This window comes from Hyposmocoma kahamanoa, unplaced genomic scaffold, assembly GCF_003589595.1.
Source record: "Hyposmocoma kahamanoa isolate Upper Pololo Valley unplaced genomic scaffold, ASM358959v1 119, whole genome shotgun sequence".
In the NCBI taxonomy this organism is placed as follows: domain Eukaryota; kingdom Metazoa; phylum Arthropoda; class Insecta; order Lepidoptera; family Cosmopterigidae; genus Hyposmocoma; species Hyposmocoma kahamanoa.
Window position 1 is genome coordinate 2230983 of NW_020653409.1, and position 21619 is coordinate 2252601.

The 21619-nt window shown below is 35.8% G+C and overlaps 4 protein-coding genes across 4 annotated transcripts in view; 2 read left to right on the plus strand and 2 right to left on the minus strand.

The window, feature by feature from the left end:
• The first annotated feature begins 1764 nt into the window (after window positions 1–1764).
• LOC113240053 (geranylgeranyl transferase type-2 subunit beta) lies at window positions 1765–7684 on the plus strand. Its single transcript, XM_026477260.1, has 6 exons — window positions 1765–1990; window positions 3653–3770; window positions 4361–4454; window positions 5522–5692; window positions 6341–6494; window positions 7301–7684. Exons 1-6 carry the CDS (start codon window positions 1797–1799, stop codon window positions 7569–7571), a joined length of 1002 nt encoding a protein of 333 aa, XP_026333045.1. The 5' UTR covers window positions 1765–1796; the 3' UTR covers window positions 7572–7684.
• A 1755-nt stretch (window positions 7685–9439) lies between these two features.
• On the plus strand, window positions 9440–12133 carry LOC113239990 (alcohol dehydrogenase [acceptor]-like). The gene is made up of 3 exons (XM_026477181.1): window positions 9440–9584; window positions 9864–10066; window positions 10676–12133. The coding sequence occupies exons 1-3, from the start codon at window positions 9440–9442 to the stop codon at window positions 12131–12133; spliced, it is 1806 nt and encodes a 601-aa protein (XP_026332966.1).
• A 1555-nt stretch (window positions 12134–13688) lies between these two features.
• Window positions 13689–15977, minus strand: LOC113240047 (forkhead box protein J1.2-like). Its single transcript, XM_026477254.1, has 3 exons — window positions 15701–15977; window positions 14880–15542; window positions 13689–14587 (listed from the first exon to the last, which is right to left on the minus strand). Exons 2-3 carry the CDS (start codon window positions 15522–15524, stop codon window positions 14120–14122), a joined length of 1113 nt encoding a protein of 370 aa, XP_026333039.1. The 5' UTR covers window positions 15525–15542; window positions 15701–15977; the 3' UTR covers window positions 13689–14119.
• LOC113239991 (acylamino-acid-releasing enzyme-like) overlaps window positions 15534–21619 on the minus strand; it is a 52291-nt gene continuing 46205 nt past the window's right edge. Inside the window, exons 11-12 of the mRNA XM_026477182.1 lie at window positions 15701–15949; window positions 15534–15542 (exon numbers count right to left, since the gene is read on the minus strand). Of these exons, the coding sequence (XP_026332967.1) occupies window positions 15534–15542; window positions 15701–15949 (258 nt within the window). The remainder of the gene's footprint in view (window positions 15543–15700; window positions 15950–21619) is intronic.

Below are 21619 nucleotides of genomic sequence, written 5' to 3' on the forward strand. Positions count from 1 at the left end.
TCAAGGCACGTCTCTTAAAATTTAATACGAGGTTATAGTTTGAGGTTAATTTGAGGTTTAGGTTCATTAAAACTGATAGCGCGATTGCATTTTGTGCGTCGGTAGAACCATTAATTAACCAAAACCATAACCTCAAATGTTGTAAGGTTAAACCTTGCGAAAATAGCGCGATTGGCCCCCAGGAGACTTAAGAAAGGAAGTACAACAGAAAGTTTGGAAGAACATGTAAAGAACATATATGGACAGGATATAGCAGTCGGATATAAAGGTCGAAAAAATAAAGCGTAAGACCGAAAGAGATTATGCGTCTTTCATAATAGGAGTTCCAGAAAGTAAATATGACGTATTAAAGGATGTAATAAGTCAGCCGGAAAATTGGGCAGTCAACATTGACATTCCTCCCAACAAATGCTTATTTTTTTTCTTATAGTTTGGCACTATGGCGTCCAGCCTTTGGCCATATGCAATTTCCACTGAGTTGCAAATTTTTGATAATTCTTCCAAATAAATATTTTCTTGCTTCTTGAGATTTCAGGATAATTATTAATGTCGTAGCAGTTGTTGTTGTGGAAAAGTCCTTTGAGCCATGTCTTCGTTTAATTATGTTTCTGTAAATATGGCCGCCACAAAGAGGATAAGCAATTTGAGGCGGCGTGCTTGGATTGACTCGGGATTCCTTAGAATGGGCCGATACGGGAATTTTAGTTCGAGATTCGTATAATTTCGCATTTTAATGTTCGATTAAGGCACAATAGCACTATCCTATTCCACTTGAAACTAGATTTACACAAAATAATTGAAAGTCAAAATAAAAACGACACTTTTCCCTCCAAAATGCCCAGACCCCCAAATGCTTATTACAATTTTAGCCAATCTAAGACTACTAACAGATTGACTTATATTTGCAGTCAATGAGTGAAGTCGTAATCAACTTCATGCAGCCGAGGCCACGCCTGCATGAAGTTGATAACGACTTGTCGCATTAACTGCTTGAAGTCAATCTCGGCTGCAGTTAATGCGTGAAGTTGATTACGACTTAGTATTTATAGTCCTAATCTTTAACACTTGAGTAGCTACGCATAAAAATCGTAACCTTGTACGAAGCCCGTAGTGCGTAGAAAATAAATTGAAAAGCTTGTTGAGACGCCACAAAGTAATAAATAGGTAATGGAAAGTTATTTCAACAGTCCAAAATCAACAAGTGATGGGGAGATCACGTGCGACATTGAATTTACCCAAAGGGTTAAAGGTCAAGTACCTTTTTATTGCATGACAATTGGTTCTGTCCTCAACAAACATTGTTTTTCATACTTTCTATTTATTATAACGAAGTGAGATGGTTTTGTTATAAGCTTTTCTTTTGAACTTGTAATCTGAGTTTGAAACCATCTAAATACAACGCAATACAGAAGAACAATGAAAACAATTATTCTAGGGATTAACGCAACCCTTTGTGGCGTGCGTCGTAGCAAAGTCTTGTCTTGTCGTATTTTCCCGCCCCCGCCTTTATGTCACTCACGTGTCGTTATACGCAGAACATAATCCTTTGTCAGGCTTTGTACCCCGAAATACAAAATGACATTCCAAAAATTGGAGTGTATTGTAAAATCATCATAAGCACTCAACAAGCTAGACAAAGATAGCAAATGCAAGAAAATACACAAAAATATCATTCCTTTTCACTTATTTTTCTAATTTGCCAATTTACATTAAAAATAGACGCAAAACGCAAAAGTATACACTTGCAATTTTATCCAATAATTTTAGAAAAATAAAACCAAATACGACATAATATAATGGCGTTTACTACCAAAGATGTGGTCCTTAAAGAGGACAGACCGAGAAAGTTGCTATTGCAGAAACACTCCGACTATTTAGCGAGTTATGGGCTGAACAAGAATGACTATGAATATTGTATGACGGAATATCTCAGAATGTCCGGGATCTACTGGAGTTTAACAGCTATGGAACTCATGGGACAGTCCTCGAGGTTAGTATTATGCATATTATTCTATTAAAATTAAACAGTCAACTCTGCCAAAATACATGTGTACTTTCATCATTACTTTTGTTTTATAAGCGTGTAAAGAAAGCTCACTTGTAAATAATTTACAATGTTTTTTATAAAAATCAATAGCTACTGGGCAATCTAATCTCAATTTACTAACTTAGGTCAATCAATCAATTTATCCATTCGCATAGTTCATGACTTGATAGGGTGCAATGGTATATGAATGTAAAAAAACAAACAACATAAGCTATAACCACCAGAACGTACTGGTGAAATTACAGGCACATAAGACTTATCAAGGTTTCTGGGAATATTGGTAGACACACATCTTTCATGGAAACCTCAAACAGAGGCGACTTTTAATAAGATCAGTAGATTTTGGTAAACTTGAGTAAACAATGTGATAAAAAGACAGCACTAATGGCTTATCATGGCAACATGTCTTCTGCCTTGCGTTATGGGCTTGTATTGTGGGGGAATTGTGTTGACATTGATAAAGCCTTTGTACTACAGAAGAAATGTGTGAGAGCCATTTGCTAAGTTGGACCCTTCGAATCATGTAGACCTTTATTCAAGCAGCTCAGGTTACTCACCCTACTCTCCCTACCCTCCACGTACATTATGTGGTCTGTATGTTTGTCAAGAGAAATCTAAAAATGTTGGAACAAAAACAGTACTCATATTTATCCATGTTTCCAAATCACTGAACTGGCACTTCTAGTAAAACTACATGCTTCATGAGAACTAGTCATAAGATGTCCATAAAATTATTTAATTTAATACTTGACTATGTAAAACACACGCCTCAAAGGGAATTTAAAAATTATGTATATAAAATACTCTTAGATAATTGTTTTCAAGTTCTCATTTATCAATTTATTTAAGTTATTACAACCAGAATACATTAAATATTGTAAATTAAACTTTATATCATAATTGGCATAAATAATGACAATAATTAATAAAAAATAAAGATAGATAATAGAATAATATTGTAAGTGTTTATTAGAACGACTGCTATGATATAATATTGTAAAATTTTGCATGTCAGAAATGGCGCAACACGCTTGTACGTATTATGCACTTTTACCATCACCAATACCGTGTTTGCTTGCAAATAAACCATTTTCATTTCATTTCATCAACTTATATCTCAGGATGATGAACACAGCGGCAGTGACCCTCAAATCTTTGTGTTTTAAAGCTCTGGGTGGCACTGTAACTGTTATGGACAGGCATGTTGTTTACCATCATTCACACAACTTGTTCGCTCTGTCACTTGATATCGTAGAAAAAATTGTATTCAATAAAATTAATAAACTGCCCATTGTTTAACTGCCTCCGTGGCCGAACGGTTACCATGCTGGACTGCCACGCAGAGGCCCCAGGTTCGATTCCCGGGCTGGGAGAAATATTTGTATGGCCTACATTTATTTCTCTCGTGAGTTTGGGTGTAATTTGTGGTTGTCTATGTGTGTATGCATGGCACCTGCGACACAGGGTTTCCCTAGTGCGGGGCTATGTTGAGTGTGTGCGTTATTATTAATACATACATTACATTTTTTAATGGAATAGTTAGACATTAACGTTAACTGTATAATATTGGTGACCATTATTAATCCAAATGATTTTAAATTACAGAATGCCCAAAGAAGAAATAATAGAGTTCATAACATCATGTCAAGACAGTGAAAGTGGAGGTATATCGGCTAGCGTGGGGCATGATCCGCACATGCTATATACACTGAGTGCAGTACAGGTGTGTGTTAAAGGCTATCCTTCTCATTGTTGACAGCATCAGTGGCCCAATGATTTGCATTACGGACACTGGTAGGCACCTGGTAGTCCTACCGGAACCTTCTCTTCTTTGATTTGACACAATAGTATTTTGGAGGGTCACACATTCTTTTGCATGCTAGATTTTTTGTTGTTTTTTGCCAACATGCAATCAGTCTTATATGAGACCATAAGCAGTTAATTTTTGATATATTTTGGATGTCAGACATACCCTTCCAACAACGGGTTGCTCAGTTAGTTGAATCCCAAATGATCCATCCATGGTGGTACACACAACGTGGTAGCCAGTTTGTTAGTATAAGTGGCTATTCTTTCTTTATAGGACTTAGTTAACCTAGTAATTTCCTCAATAATTGTAGACATTTTATTAACATTTAATTATGTTTCAACTTAAACTTTCACAACAACGTCAATTGTACTGCTTGTGATTGTACACTTCTTATGTTCAATATTTAATGCTCTGGTGGTAAACAAGGGAAAATATTCCGTTTCGTTTATATAATTATTTTATGTAATAATATGTGCTTAAGTACGATTGATTTATTTGTACAGGTGTTAGCGATGTATGACAAACTAGACGCAATCAATGTTGATGGGGTAGTCCGATTTATATCTTCACTGCAACAAAAGGATGGCAGCTTCTTTGGTGAGGACCTACTTTAGACATCCGAATTATTTGAATATAAATTATAAAAAACATTGTTTTATATTCTCTTTCAAAGTTTTTTACAATTTAACTTGTACTTTAGCATTAGCAGGAACAAATTTTTACTATTACTTCTGAAAATAACCAATAGAAGCAATTTTTATATGTTCCAAAAAAACACAAAAGATTCTGATACTTCTAATTATTAATACAAAGATCGAATACTCAGAAAAAATTCTTTCGATCCGGCCGGATTCAAACCGACGTCTTCTAGCATACCGTGCCAGACGCTATACCAACTAAACCACGGAATGAACCAGCGGACCGCACAAATTTTTCTATGTGCTTGCGTCGTATCCTGCCCTCGTTGCAGCAGTTGTGCCTTTTTTCGTTCTGAGGGCAGCATCTTTGTGTTTGGCTTTTCAACCACTTTTTACCCGTAGCGCCATCTGAGAAATCTATGATATTTCGTCACCCAGTTAGTTCATTAAAATAAAAAAAATGTCGCCAGTCGATTTGACTGAGACGCTGGTCAAATCGGTGACGGCGACGTGGGAAAATGCTTTATTAGTTTATTTTAATGCAAGACTAATGCATTCCTATATTTTAGACCATTAAAGTCTTAAAAATGTATATAAAAGGATTTATCACTTTTCTTATAATCTATTTCACTGACTGACTCCGTAAACGCTGTTGGATAACGATATCGTGGGGTCTACTCTCGATTTCCGTCCGACATCCGTCCGAAACAATTACTGCCAAATAAGCAATACTTGACCAAATGAAAAGACGCGTGATGCGAATGAAGCTTCATACTGGATACTTGTCTTTTAATTTTAGAGAGTAGCCCCCCGTATCCGAATCCGAATCGAGCGTTTAACTCGGGAATGTTCTGAATAGCTCGAAAAGCGCCCTTCGATTCGAGAACAATATCCAATCGAACGATTCGGTTAAAATATCGAAGAGTTCTGAATTGGGGTCCAGAGCACGGTAACCGTTCGGCAAAATCACCTAAATATATTACATACTTTTTTATTCATCACTATTAATGCCACACTATCTGACAGGTGACAAGTGGGGTGAGGTGGACACTCGGTTCTCATTCTGCGCCGTGATGTGCCTTTCTTTGCTTCATCGACTGGATGCCATTGACATTGAGAACACAGTAAACTTTGTTAAAAGCTGTATGAATTTTGACGGAGGATTTGGATCTAAACCCGGCTCTGAAAGCCATGCAGGTATTGAACTTTGAAAACATAAAGTATCCCTGATATAATGTAGCCACATGTGTATATGTAATTCACCTAAAGTATGAACGTTTTCTTAGTATAGATATACAAGTCGTACGCCTTTGAAAAAGCTCATCCAGACTACCACCTTACCTATTTCTGCCTCCAAGCAGTAATATGAGCATTACTGCGTTCCGGTTTTAAAGGTTAAGGGAGCTGGTGAAATTACAAACACATGGGGCTTGTCAATTTGGACATTGACAGTGCCCTTCAGATCTTTGCGATTTAAAGCTCTGTATGACACTGCAACTGTTATGGAATATTGTGTCGTGTTGTATTGTTTCAGAATTGGAATAGACTAAAGAGCAGTGTTAAATGTTTAAACATTGGAAAATAAATAAAAGTGTAGCTCCCATGACTGACTAGACATTGGCAAAATTCTAAAAGAGAAGTCATCCTTCTTTTTAAAAATAGAATAGAATAGAACTGTTATGGACAGACGTGTAACTTAGCATCAGGCGCATGACTTGTTCGTCCCCGCACTTGATATTATAAAAAAATGCCAAAATATTAAAAACTCAATTTCGCAAAGTCATTATTATGCAATGTAATTTTAAACATCGTAACATTATGTTTAAAAAAAATGTCAATTTTCAGGTTTAATCTTCTGCTGCGTAGGCACACTAGCAATAACGAAACACCTCGGCGTGCTGGAGGCCGACCAGCTCGCATGGTGGCTCTGCGAACGGCAGTTGCCCAGCGGCGGGCTCAACGGCAGGCCAGAAAAACTACCAGACTTGTGCTATTCTTGGTGAGTATTAGTAGGTACTATCGAAAATTACAATATATTTAAAGGAAATAGTTTAGGCCATCTTATCTAAACAAATCTAGCAATTTATCTCCTTTATTCTAATTCGTTAGTATACAGGTATACTGGGTGTAATCGTTAATTGTGCCCAGGCGATTATTCCCTAAATATAAGAGGCATCAAAAGTCTAAACTGATATCGAAAGTACGTTACCAAATTAATAAAACGAAATCAATAACTTTTTAAAAGTAAAACTAGAAATATCCAAAATTTACCATTCAACTCTACCATAAATTTAAAATGACATTCGTAGAGAGGCTTTAGTTGACCTACATTAAGATAACGAAACTGCTATAAATAAAGTAAAAAACTATCTTTTTAACCGACTACAAAAAAGGAAAAGGTTCTCAATTTTATTGTACTTTTTTTTTTGTATATACTTATGTTACACGATACTCAACCTTTGGGTACCTCAGTAGTAGTCCCATTTAAATTTGAAGAAAATAATCCACGTCTAAGGGTGACAAACTAGGAGATGAATGACTTTTGAGGTCTGTTTTTTTAGTACTCTGTATTGAGATTAATAATAATAACTTATTGTTAGCGTTTAACGTTAAGATTTACGATATTTCAAATTTTATTTTTAAAAGATTATTTTCGTTACTCATTAGGTAATATAATTTCGATATCAGTTTAAAGATTCTTGAATATCTTTTATATTTACGGAATAATCGCCTAGGCACACTTAACGATTATACCCTGTATGAACAAAATGGAATATATTAGAAATAATAATGTTTTCCATGCAGGTGGGTAATGGCATCTCTATCGATGCTGAACAGAATACACTGGGTCGACAAGAAGAGTCTAGAGCAATTCATCCTAGCTTGTCAAGACGCGGAAACTGGTGGCTTTAGCGACCGACCTGGGGACATCCCAGACCCCTTTCACACACTATTTGGTTTGGCAGGACTTTCGTTACTTGGTAACACTAGCGTAAAGCCCGTGAACCCAACTTACTGTATGCCGCAAGAAACGATAGATAGGCTAAAATTAGAACCACAGATTTTACACATTTAGATTTTAAGCGTAGCTACAGGTTCCATTGTTGTAATGTAAGTTTTTTTTTGTAAGTATTTGTGATATTTTTAACTTGAAACAATAAAATATATAAGTTTTCACAAATTGATAACTTTCTATTTAAATCTCCTAACGTAATATTTTTAAAAATATATAGACGTGTCAAGTTAAATGTAAGCGTTTTTTTTATAATACCAAATAATCCAAGTGACCTTAGACTATTTTTCCATCCTATAAGGACGGTACGAACAAGTTAGGTCAAATTAATGAACTTTATTTTGATGACATATTTTTTTTATTATCAAGTGATGGGACAAGTCTATTTATAACCTTGCGGTGCCACTCGGAGCTTAAAGATCTTATGGAGTGCCCACTCTACTGCACCCGTCACCCTGAGACCATGTTGACAAGTCCCGTGAGTCTATTTGCCGTTAAGTAATGGCTCTGTGCCACCGCTACTACGCCGTAGCGATGCGCGATTGTAAACAATAATACTCTTATCTATGATTGTGAATGATTTCGTTATTCAACTCGTTAGTAATCGCTACTCCTGTCATTCGAATGTCAAATTAGTAACCTACTAATTTTCATATTCCAATGATTTGAATGATCATTCGTTACTAATTAGGTAGTACTAATCCATAGATTCCATAGAGCATTTCTGCTCGTGATCACCTAGCCCTCTCTGACATAATGGTAAATACTATAAATATGACTGGGACAGGGATATTTTGGTATGGATATGATGAATGAGGTGTTCCGATATAATGATCATTCCACTCGTGCACCCGACCGAATGGCATTGGCATTCGGTATTGAATCAATCGACTCGAGTCGAATGATTGTGCTTGGATTCGACTTTGGCGAATGATTTGCCCATTCGAATGATTAGTATTAGTAACATTCAAAGTCGCGCAACGCTATTACGCCGCCTTATTTACTTGTAGGCGTCGGCTCGCATAGAACCTAATAACACTATTTCAGGCAGAAAAAGTCGGGCGTTCGAGCATTTTGAGTTCTTTTTTTCTAATTACAACAGACATATTTATTCAATTACAGTTATTAGAAAATATTACATAGAAGACACCCAAATAAAATAAAAGAAAACTATTTTAAACAGGTGGACGCATTCTTTCCTCTGGCAAAACGGAATTATCTATAATGTCCTACCATCCGTCCTCATGCATATCACATTCAGGTTTCAGTCAAGTATGCATTGATTTGGGTGAATATTCGGCAGAGAGGGGATTATCATCTTCAACATGATACAATGTTATCATCATCAACGCAATACAGTCTAATAAATTGATGATGAAAGCAAAGGTATGAAACGTGAGGACTTTTTTAATTGGCAGCACCGAATGACAGTCAAATCAAATGTCATGTTAAGGCTGTTGGCTTAAGCCTTAATTTTTTATTTATTAAGGTTTTGGCAAAGCCATCAGCCTAAACATGAAGTTTAATTATGTTTCTGTAAATATGGCCGCCACAAAGAGGATAGGCAATTTGAGGCGGCGTGTTTGGATTGACTTGGGATTCCTTAAAACAGGCCGATACGGGTATTTTAGTTCGAGATTCGTATAATTTCGCATTTTAATCTTCGATTAAGGCACAATAGCACTATCCTGTTCCACTGTAAACTAGATTTCGCAAAATAATTAAAAGTCAAAACAAAAACGACACTTCTCCCTCCAAAAGGTCAAGTGCGAGTTCCCAAAGCCTAAGAAATTAAAAAAAAAATAAATCAAATGTCAAAATTGTCAAACTCGGTTAGATAAACATAACCTTAAAACAAACTTTGTTGCCTACTTCTTTTAACTTCTAAATATTAGAAAAACCGTTATAAAATTATCGCCTAAAGCTACAAAATGTCGCCGTTCTACTGGTGTCAATTTCTGCTGTACAGTATTTGTATTCATTTGTTTACGATGTATACATACGTTGTTTACTACAGTGACTTGCTCTCTCAAAGTTTTCGTCCTGAAATCCGTGAAAATTACGACTATATTATCGGTAATTTTAAGTTAATTACTGCTATAATCTATTTTCTTACTAGTAGCTTCAACTCCATCTTTTTCAAGTCTAAAATACTTAAAGCCAAACAACCTTAAAATCGATCATTTCATGATGTTAATAGCTCTTTATATTTTGTAGTGGTTTATGTTTGTTTTTTTATAAAATCTACGTAGCACTCACAATCCTATTTCCAGTAAATTGAGAGTTTATAGAGCGGAATAGTGTACATAATGTGGGTTTTTTTTAGTAATATCTGGTTATATTTCTTTTTCCCAGTGGGTTCTGGAACAGCAGGCTCGGTAATCGCCCACAGACTAGCAAAAGAAACTAACCACACTTTTATAGTGCTGGAGGCAGGGTGCACACCAAATGCTCTAATGGACATGCCTATAGTCGGACCGGTGATACACCGCTCCCTTTTTGATTGGCAATTTGAGACTGTGCCCCAGGAATATGCTTGCTGGGCTTTGCATGATCATGTGAGATAATTTTTTCATTAGCCCATACAACTAGAAAAACAAATATTTTCAGAAAATTAGTTTGCTATTCAATGCCTGTGAATCTCTTTAGATCTCTTCAAATTCAATCTATTATAGATTAACTAGTAACTAGCAAGAAATTTTTTGTATTTTGAATAAATTAGGAAAATTTTTATTATATTAAACAATATATATTAATTACAAATATAATATCAAAATTTTAAGTAATTGAACATTAATATACTGTATATTTTTGTCTCTGCCTTTTAACCTATTATGAACAATATGAATAGTTCACATGATTTCACAATATAGTTTATATGACAATTAATCACTTCTTGCAATAAGCCGACGATATTGTACTTTTTGAATAAATAAATATTAGAAATAAATGAAAAATTAAAATATCTAAATGAAAATTTCATATTGTGGAGAATACAGAAAAAACATACTGTACTTTCACAATTGTATTGAAATAGCATGTATATTGTTAGGTAATTTCTAACTCATTACAATTGAACCCTTGCTTACGATTGGGATTTAAAACATCAACTTGTTTGCAATAACTTCATTTCCACCTAATTGCACAATATATAATTTTATTTTCAGAAATGCAGACTGCCACAAGGAAAGGTTCTTGGAGGGTCATCAAAATTAAACAATATGGTCTACTTCAGGGGAAATTTATCGCATTATGTTGATTGGTTTCATGGAAAGCATACTGAAGAATATATCAGACAACAATTTCAGTTCCTTGAAAGTCAAATTATACATTTAGACAATATAAAGTATGAAAGCCATTTATCTAATGCAATTATTAATGCAGCTAAAGAGTTAGGATATAAAGAAATAAGTACAGAGTCAGAACTAGGTTTCATGAAAAGTAAAGTGTCACAAAAGAATGGAAAAAGATGGTCCACATCTGACAATTTAAAACCAATAGATATTGTAACTAATATTTTAGTTGAACGATTAATTTTGAAAGGGAATAAAGCCATTGGTGTTGAATTTATTAAATCTAATGTAAGAAGAAAATTGTTTGCTAGAAAAGGTGTAATTTTATCAGCAGGAACTTACAACTCTGCTAAAATTTTGCAATTGTCTGGTATAGGTCCAAAGAAATTATTGAAGTCTCTAAACATTCCTGTTATTAAAGATCTACCTGTAGGAAAAAACCTTCAGGATCATGTTACTACTGGCTTGGATTTGTTAATGTTTAACAAATCTCTAGCATTACATGGAAGTGATATAGTAAATCCAATAAATTCATATAATTACTTTTTATACGGCGAAGGACCGCTGACTACGCCCGGTTGTGAAGTTATTGGTTTTGTGTCGACAAAGAATGAACAAACGCCAGACTTACAATTCATGGTTTTGCCTGTAGGTATATCATCTGACAGGGGAAGTAAATTAAGGAAAAGTTTAGGTATTAAAGACGATATATGGTTGGAATATTTTGCGAAAACATTTGATAAATACACAGCGTCTATACTACCTATTGTTTTACATCCTAAAAGCAAGGGCACTGTTTTTATAAAAAGCAAAGATGCCAAAGAACCCCCTCTAATAGATCCTAAATATTTATCGAATGAAGATGATAGACAAGTTCTAATAAATGGTCTGAAATTAGTAAAAACATTTACTGAAACAAATGCTATGAAAAATATTGAAGGGTACATCAATCCTATACCAATGCCAAGCTGTAAAGATTACGCTATGTTTTCAGATAGTTATTGGAGATGTTATATAAAACATTTTGCTTCAACGAGTTATCATCCCGTAGGGACATGTTCTATGGGACTACCGGAATCTGAAAACGCTGTCGTAGATACTTCATTTAAAGTTTTAGGAACAAAGAATTTATATGTAGTTGATGCATCAGTGCTACCTACATTACCTAGTGGAAATATTAATGCAGCTGTTGCTATGTTGGCCAGCGTATTTTTTGATACTAATTTTGAAAAAAATGAAGCAAGACCGAACAAAGATAAAATTTGCTTTAAAAATGACTTTATTTATGAATATTTGCTTAATGTTTGTTTTGTTGAAGGTCATAAGACTTAAGATATTACTTTATTTACTGATAATAATATATGTAATAATTACAATTGTGATATTAGTTGTTAAGAAATAATAGAAACTTAGTAAAAGACGGATTATATTTCTAACACTTTATTGCAAGTATTAAGGACACTTCTAGACATATAAGACATTTGAGCCCCATTTTACAAACAACCATCGAAATCGTTACAGCTACAAATAATACTGACGTTATTTATCACTAAAATGGAACTATTTGCGAAACATAATTAACTAGAAATCACATAATTGTGGTGTGTAAACCACATATCATGTAATTTTAAATAAAATCATTGTATTGTATTGTAATCATGGCTGTAGCAGTTTAGATTTTTTAATATAAAGCATAAAATAAAATTTAAAAATATACAATCACGATAAAATTACGTTGTGCTAACATTCTTTTGTCTTACTTTTTAATTAATATAAAATTAGTATAAGTCGACCACAAGTCAAATGTATAGAAAAATGCTCAAAATAAATTATATTTACCTATTTATTACTTTTGTTTCACAAACTCTTTTCTAAATACTAATCTAACAAACTTTGAAATGACTAGACTTTATAAGTTCTTTAGATTTTTTAAAACTAGATTCACACAAAGATAATTATGAAGGCTCTCATTAAACCAATCTTTCGCTAGTCTCTCCAAGTAACATGTTAACTACAATAAATGAAATGTTCTTCTGTGCATAATTGTGTACTACAAAAAGAAATTACCAAATAGGGATCCCAGAGGAACTCCCCCATTGACAATTGGCTTGAATAGCTTTTAAGTAGCTATTGTTGTTATTCTTAGTAAAAACATGCAGGGTATATACGCATGCTATTCTGGCTAAGTTAATTATATGAAATTTATCAAAAAATAGTTCAACAGTGCTCCAAATTCTCACCTCAACTTTATCAAAAGCCCCTGTCAGATTTTTCAATAAATTACAATTTATGTGAATCTACTCTTAATGTTAAGACACTCATGGACGGAAGAGTTCACTACATATTTTTGTCTATAAACACTAAGCCAATTTCTTACATTATATCGAAAATTGTGCAAGTATCAAAATATTAAATAAGGGTGTTGATGTTAAATTTCGTTACTATATCCCTAACAACTTTATTATACCGTTTAAACCGTATAGTCCTTCGATGAGAGTATAAGTTTCTTAATTTTTTTGTTAAGTGACTCATTATTGCACAAAAAATTCAACATCAACATTACAATTTAGACATTTATAACGTACAGACAAACACTTTGTAAATACAATAATTTTGTGCTGAGCAAAATTTTATTTACCACGCAGTTTCTGCAGTAATACTGGACGGAATTGCTGATAATGCTTTAGAACCACTTAAAGTATTGCCACACATCGCTTAAGTAAATTATTTATAACTTTTATAATATTGTACATCAATAATACTGAGCGGTAAATCCGTCATTCTTATAGCTACATTATAAATAACTAGCTCTAGATAAAGCTAAAGGAATAATTAGAAATCTTGTAATACTGTATAATTTCTTGTATTTTTGTAAATAATATGAGCGTTTTTGAGCAAAATAATGTATTTTTTGCAACCAATAATCCAATATATCAATATCCTTAGAATTTCACTCATCTATGATTATTTCTTATTGAAATTCATAGTTTTCTTGTTAAGAAAGTAAATTGTGCACATAGGTTATCTATTATCCTCTACATTTACAAACTTAGGAATATTATTACCATTTTGTCTAAAACGTTTACCTAATGCGGTAGAAAATGCAAAATTCTTTCGCATAAGCCCTTTTCACTAGACCATCAGTACACATACTCGTAATACAAATACATTAGGTACATAATCTATCAAGAAACAATCTAGTTTAATATCCTTTTCCGTTCTTGTTTACAACCCTGCTAAACCCCACGACTTTCATGAAAATTGACATCCGAAATCCTACAAACAAAGAAACATGTTTATAATACAATGCAATAATTCTTACTTGAAACAGGAATCCAAATAATTGTCCAACATATCCAATTGAAGATCATCCCAATCCGTCGGATTCAGCAACAAGGAAGATAAATCATCTTCGATCATCAAAGAGGGAGGAGCTACTGGTTCCACAATCACATTGGCCCCAATGTTTGTATCCAAAGCCATGTCGATTCCGTTTAAATTGAACTCGGGTAAATGCAGTGTTACTGCTTGACCAACATCTGCCGGGACTTCTTGTACTACAACATTCTGCGGTATATTTGCCACGGCAACTCTTTCTTCACTCATTTTAGCGTCCATTTTAGATTCATTGTTCTTCTTCTTTTTGTGAGGTCGGTTTGAAATTCGTTTAGTACCTTCCAAGTGTGCGAGATCCAGTTTCCAGAAGCCCCCTTTGCCTGGTTCATTTTTTGACCTGGCCACTTTCACAAATACTTTGTTCAGGGATAGATTGTGCCGTATCGAATTCTGAAACGAAAAACAAAATTGATTAATTTCATTCAGAAATCACTAATTTCAAAAAGGCGTAAGTACTTGCTCGTTTTATCGAAAGTAATTAAATAGTGTAAAAGAAGTAATAACTAACTTTCAACTGTGACTATCGATCTCTAATCCGAATACGCAATAAAGTGTCCCTACGCACTTCAACGATCCACTCACCCGATTCAATTAGTCCCTAATCTTATCATTGTAAACAGATTTTCCGTTTATTAAATCAAACAGATTTCCCTATTACCGGGTGCTAATAAAGATAACGTACCTGCCAAGTGGGATCCACGTTCCTGTAATATTTAAAATTGTCCCTTATCCACGAGTAAATTGCAGAAAGAGTCATTTTGTCATTGTTGTATCTCATCGCCATGCAAATCAACGTACTGTACGAATATGGGGGTTTTTTCTCACTGTTAGTCTGGTACTCCTCTTTATTTTCCATAAAATCCTTCTGGCACTTTGCTATGGTTTGATTGAATTTTTGAAGTCGCGTATTTGCCGGCGGTGATTTAGCCGGAGGATTCGGCGACATCGGCAACACCGGAAACTGCGGCACCGACATTATATTCGTTATGTTTTGCAGCCATGTCAAATTTGTCAAGTCAGTTTCTTGGTCTTCTTCAATCTTTATTTTCTCGGGCTTATGTTTCACACGTATTCTTCTTGAAGGATCACCTTCATTTTGAAAATTTAGAGCATTTATCTCTGTTTGAGAACTATTCGACTCTTCTGCTTGAGTGTAATTTTCCGGTTGCTCGTATACGTATTCGATCTCAACCGTATGAGAAGACTCTGGTACAGCATGGTCCAGAGCGAAATACGTCGCACCACACTGTTCAGATTCCCCATAGAAATTAATAGTGGTGTCCAGCATTTCGCCGGACGCCGGTGATAGCCCCGAAGTTATATGCATCTTGAACCACTACATCGCCTGTAATAATGACAAAGAACTTGATGAGTCATCTGATGATTCAACTACCATTTCGCCACAGTTAAAATGTCACCACATTTTACACCATAAATGTTTCTAAATGTCGCTAAAATAACCGAATACGGTTGCAGTGGAACAGTATAAATTGTTATAGTTACCTGAGAGACGCGAAGATGTGGTCCAACAGCGTGGTCAAGATGCCGGACGGCGATCGATCGGCGACGGCGCGAGGCCAGCGTGACGTCGGATCGGTCAGTACCGCCCCGCGCGCCGCATGGATCGAAGTGGTGGTGGCGGTAGTGGCGGACAGCAAGTGGTGCGTAGGTGCGCGCGTGGCGGCAGCGCGCTCGTTTGTGTGGTAGCACGCGGCAGGTGCGCCAACCCCATTGTTCCGAACAGGTGTGTGCCTGTGTGCCCCGCCCGATCGATATTTTTCCGCAAGAAAGCCTCGGGGCGTGCAGCCCGCATGGAACTCACGATAGCTTCGGACAATTAGCTACGGTTATCAAATTCGCGCCTTTATCTGCATACCATCATGTCTACAGTAGGTAGACGACTTTGCCGCGACTCTGCGGGTACTTCCTCAAACACATTTGCGTAATGAAGGCGACGACACTTGTAAGGATTTTCCTGAACCATTCAATTATTAAAATAACGAATTCATGACTAATTTCAAGTTAATATGGTGAATTGATGACCATTGACTGTGTATACATTCATTATTACAAGTCTAGTTGATCGATTTTTGAAATCGTTTGTTTTGATTTGAGTGTTGTTTTCTTTTCCCATTTATGTTTTAAAAGCCCTTATGATGATGCCCAATGAATTTACCGCCGCCAACTAGTGTTATTATAGACTCCCCTGTTTGCTGTAGGTCAATGGCGCTCGTTGGAAAAAGCTGTCGTCTAGACGACAGGCCACTTCACTGAAGTCGATCACAGAATCTTTTTTTTTTTCCTTTCTTTTTTTTTTCTCTTTCGTTTTTGTTTGTTTGTTGTCAAGTTTTGCAACGCCTGTTAATTGTTCTGTACTCAGCTCTCTGGTTAACTGGTAGAGAATGCCTAATGGCATTAAGTTCGCCATTTGTACTTTTTTGTATGCAATAAAGTTTTAAATAACTTGACTTGCTAAAGTAATATTCTCTAAAGCTCAACTTAGTTTGTTTGTTGAAAGTGGCTGCGTGCGTTTAGATTAACTGCTTTTAAGTAGGTAAGACAAATGATATCTACCCCACACAGCTGACCTCACTGATAACAAAGGAGCCAAATCCTGTTGAGTTAAATTAATGGTGAAAGGTTGTTGACTTCGCGACGGGGTGCGTGCCCGCATAGGTAACTGACTTAGGGTCAATAATATACAGATTAGGGAATCAAACTGGGCCGAAAGGCCGTGTTGCGTTGAAATTCTTGGCAGTTTATACTTAGGCGATGGAATATTATATGAGGAGTAGCTTAACATATGACAAATGATGCCACCTAAAAGCTCGGCTAACTAGTCAAAATTATTATTTTTTTACTTAAAATTAGAAAATAAATTCCACTGTTTGAGAAAACCATACCTAAATAACACAAAAGTGACGAAGGCAGGCGAACATAAAAACACAATCGAACCAAGCCTGCCCAAACGAAGTACGAAAATATGGACCAACAGCGGGAGCAGCAAATTTAACGACGGCTTCGTATATCAAAGCTACGTACACGTTTAAGAGTTGTACAATTTGGAACAGGACCAAGAGCACATCAAGCTTGACAATTAAGATTTAAATTCAACTATACGCAGCTTATGATAAGAACGTCTAAAAGTTTCAAATTTGATATTTTGGGTTTGTAGCATCTGAACCCGGGGTCGGATCTTGTTTCTCTTAACTGTTCTTATGGCATTAGAAGTATTTGTCGTAGGTACTTCATCTGTTTATTCGTTCAGTGAATTTGTTTCAAATGCCAATGAGACATCGCGATCGACGTATCCCTTTTATTCCCTTCGGGAGGTTGGCGACTGGCACCAGTGCACCCTGTGCAAACCCAAAGCATACGTTGGCCGTTCTGCCTCGCTGCCCTCTTTGTTTATCGCAGGGGTGAAAAACGAGGCAGTTTCATAGGGGTAGTGAGTATCTTTTCTGGTATGTCACGGCATAGATATTTGCCGTTTAATTGTGAAATTGGAGTCAGATAATAAGAAGCTCAGAACTTTTCCATAGATATATATGTACCTATATAGGTACGAGTATGTTCGCCTAAATAGGTAGGTACATTAAGTCACTGAAAATGTAAGAGCGCTCCCTAATTCACTTCATACTCTGCAGTTTCCAACTAGTAACAGGAATGCGGGATATGCGTAATAGGGAGTCTCAAATTTACTCCTGATTATGAAAAACACCATACAACGTTCGGAACGTTTTCTTATAACTGACCTAATCAACATTTTAAAACGAAGTTAAGAAATTTAATCAGCGAGCAGATTTTTAAACCCCATTCGCGGTTTTTTTAGTTCCAGTTTTAATTATTGTTAGGCAAAGATTTCAATGAAAAAAAAAACTTCTAAAATGCAAATACGATTAAAAGAAGGAGGGCAGAGTAGGTAGTATGTTTTTTTTTATCTTGTTACGTTACGTACGTAACTTTATTTACTTACTCAACAAGTTGTTTTTCATACGCTTTTGATGTTGTGGTAAACAAAATGAACAATATTTTTTTCTTTTGTTGCCCTTGGAACTACCAGCGGAACTACTAGTAGTTCCACGGGCAATAATAATCTCCCGTGATACTACTAGACCTGTCAGTAGTTACACAGGAGATTATTATTGCCCGTGGAACTACTAGTAGTTCTGCTGGTAGTTCCCACTATCTATGTGCGTGGTAGTTCCACGGGCAATAATAATCTCCCATGTAACTACCGACAGGCCTAGTAGTATAACCGGTAGGTAATTTGTTATTGTAATTAATTCACTTGGTATCATAAAATTAAATAAATTAATAGGTAGCTCTTTTTAACCGCCAAAGAAAAAAGGGAAGTTATAATTGCGTCGACAGTTAAAAGAAAACAATACATTTGGTTTACTATAACATAGCGAAGAGAGGTGAGAGGTGTCTGTCTGTATCTGTGGAGCCGTAGCTCCCAAATAGATAAACTGATGTCAAAGTGTTTTTATTATTTGGAAGCTAGTTTAATCTGGATGGTTCTTGGTGCCAATAACCTTGAAATTTACCAAAATACCAGTGCGCTAGTTAACAATAAGCGAAAGCAATAAAGGTAGTAATTTAGGATTGAATCATCGAGTATATAACCAGAAATAGAGACGAAATAAGGGCCATCCATCCCTGGCGACTCGTCAGGTAAATGGGCCTTATATCACTGTTAAATATCAACTCTCGTTTGCACTGAAATCACAAATTAGAAAGCTTAAACAGTACAGCGTCAACAACTGACCGTATGTACGTCTCCGTATATTCTAAAAATAGTTCTAATAGTTCTGTATTTGTTGTAATAAAGATAATATCTCTAACAATGCGGGGCTGTTACATTCGGTGGTTTGGGAAAAACAGCGAAACATCTAATTACAAAACAAACGGAATCACATTTCATCGGCAATTACATGTTCAATTTGTAATTTTTCAATTTTCGTCCATTACAGCAAAACTAAAGTTAAAAATGTTAAATTGGTTGATTTGTGAAACAATTGACGACACCCGTCGTTGTTTTGATGCAGTTGTCACCGTAATGATTTGGCAGATGGTTTTCAAAGAAATGAAATTACTTTTCGTCTCATTTCTGGTTATATACTCGATGGATTGAATACACTATCGTAAAGGTTCAATAAACTCGATGAAAATAGGTAAACTTCCCAAAACGCATTAGGCGAGCGTGAACAATAACCCCGAAACCTCTTGCTATTGAAGACGCCTGGTACATACGTATAGCGTCTCATTTCTTGTTCTCAATTCGACTGTATTTTTTTGATGATTCTTTTTTTGTTGGAAAGAGGGTATCTCAGTATTAGTCCCATTTAAATATGAAGTCAATATTCCACCTCTAAGGTAACCTAAGGCAAGAATCCGATTTCGCGCACTTTACAAGAACCGATTTTAATAAAACTTGGCAAATACATGTAAGTCCATAAACTTTTGAGGGCGGTTTATTTTTTTATAAAAAAGTTACAATTATTATATTTTAACAAGTGACGCGGTGAACAAGTCGTGCGCCTAATGGTAAACGACAACATAACAATTGAAGTGCCACTCAAAATTGTAGTCGTAAAGATCTTTGGGGCACTGCCGCAGCATCTGTAATTTCACCAGCACCCTTATCCTTGCAAACCGGAACGCAGTAATGCTAATGTGAATGCTTGGCGGCTGAAATAGGTAAAGTGGCAGTACTTCCCTGAGACGAACTCTTTCATAAGAAGCTCTACTGCTGCTACAAGAAACAAGGATTGAAACAAGTCTCTGAAGGAATGGCGGGAAAAAGTATTTTGCTAGATCAAATGGCTTAGGTATTTACTATTAAAATAACGATCTTACAAAAAATATACGATACACCTAAGGATATTCTCCAAAGAATGTGCTAATGTATTACACTATATTATGTACTTGATCCGATCTTATAAAATCCTGAATTATTTAAGAATAAAGTTTCTAACTTTGTGCGTAATTTTTATCCTACAAAGAACCTGCTAAATTTTGGTTTGCAACTGAAGCCCTTTTAGTTGTTAAATCCTCATATCGTCGAGGATAGTGCAAATGTATGTAGTAGGTATTGGTAAAAAGCGCGTATCTGCAACAAATCAAATTTCACAGGAGATTTAACGAAAACACTTTGCTATTTCAATGGTTACAACTTTAATTTTTGCACAGTAAGCATTAATTTATGTTGATTACGGACTGACAACAATAGATTCCCGTAAATCATGCTGATTTGGTTGCCATGACATATACGCGATGTGATTTGGCGACTAAATTACCTAAATGGAGACTCATAATCAAATGCTAGTTACGTGTAATTACACTCTCCCCGACGATATATTCCAAAATTTGCAAATTGCCCAGCGGTTTAACGACACGCCGTGCCGTCCGCTGTCCCGTCAGTCGCCATCCGATGCTTGTCAACGTCGGATCAGTGTCTAATTTTCTCCACCTGTTCTTATTTTATTCATATTAATTTGCAGCGCGCGAATTGCGGCACGCGAGGGGCAACTCCCTTCACCTTACCTCCTAAAATCTAGACTCGCGTTGAAATATGTACCTCGCTTAATGTAACAAGCTTGACGCGTCCCATTTGTCAGCACGCATACATAAGTATACTGCGTCCTTAATAAATGCGTTCTAGTTACAGTTAGCGGCGGATTTGCCTTAACGCCCAGTAGGCCCGGGCCTAGGGCGGCCAATCGTGACAAAAAATTCACTGATAATAACAAAAAATAACACAAAGTATGTTCTAAATGCTCAAGTACATTATGGCGGGCCGCACCGCACCGCATCGTATGGCAATAATCTTCCTAAATAACTTTCGTACATTTTATGTATAAAATAATGTATAATCACTATATCACTACATATTATCACTACCGCGTCTGTAATTATAGTATATATATTATAGTATTTCGATAAAAGTTGGCAATAAACTAAATTCATTGTGTAGTCTACTAGTATATGATGAATGCTGAAAAAGGGGCGGCTGGTACTGACTACATGGCCTGGGGCCTATGGCAGACAAGACTACAAATCCGTAGCTGGTTATAGTGTCATCAACATACTTGTGTTCAAAGCGTGTTCAATTTTCAAAATGAAGCAAACACGATATAATCTAGTGCCCCTTTGAGTAAACTTTCCGCTTAGGGGCCTTTCGATGAAACCACCCCATGGATTGTGGACATATTGCACCACTTGTCCAATAACAATAACGACACATGCCTGTGACACCTGCTGTCTCGGGTTATTCCTAAGTAATCTTTTGTTAATGTAAAATAGTGTAGATAACACAATCGCATTTGAATTTTTAAATGACGATGTGGGCGAAGATTCATTCTAACCTTGAATAGCACCAAATTCTAGCTTTCGGGATACACTTCTAGCAGCCATAGT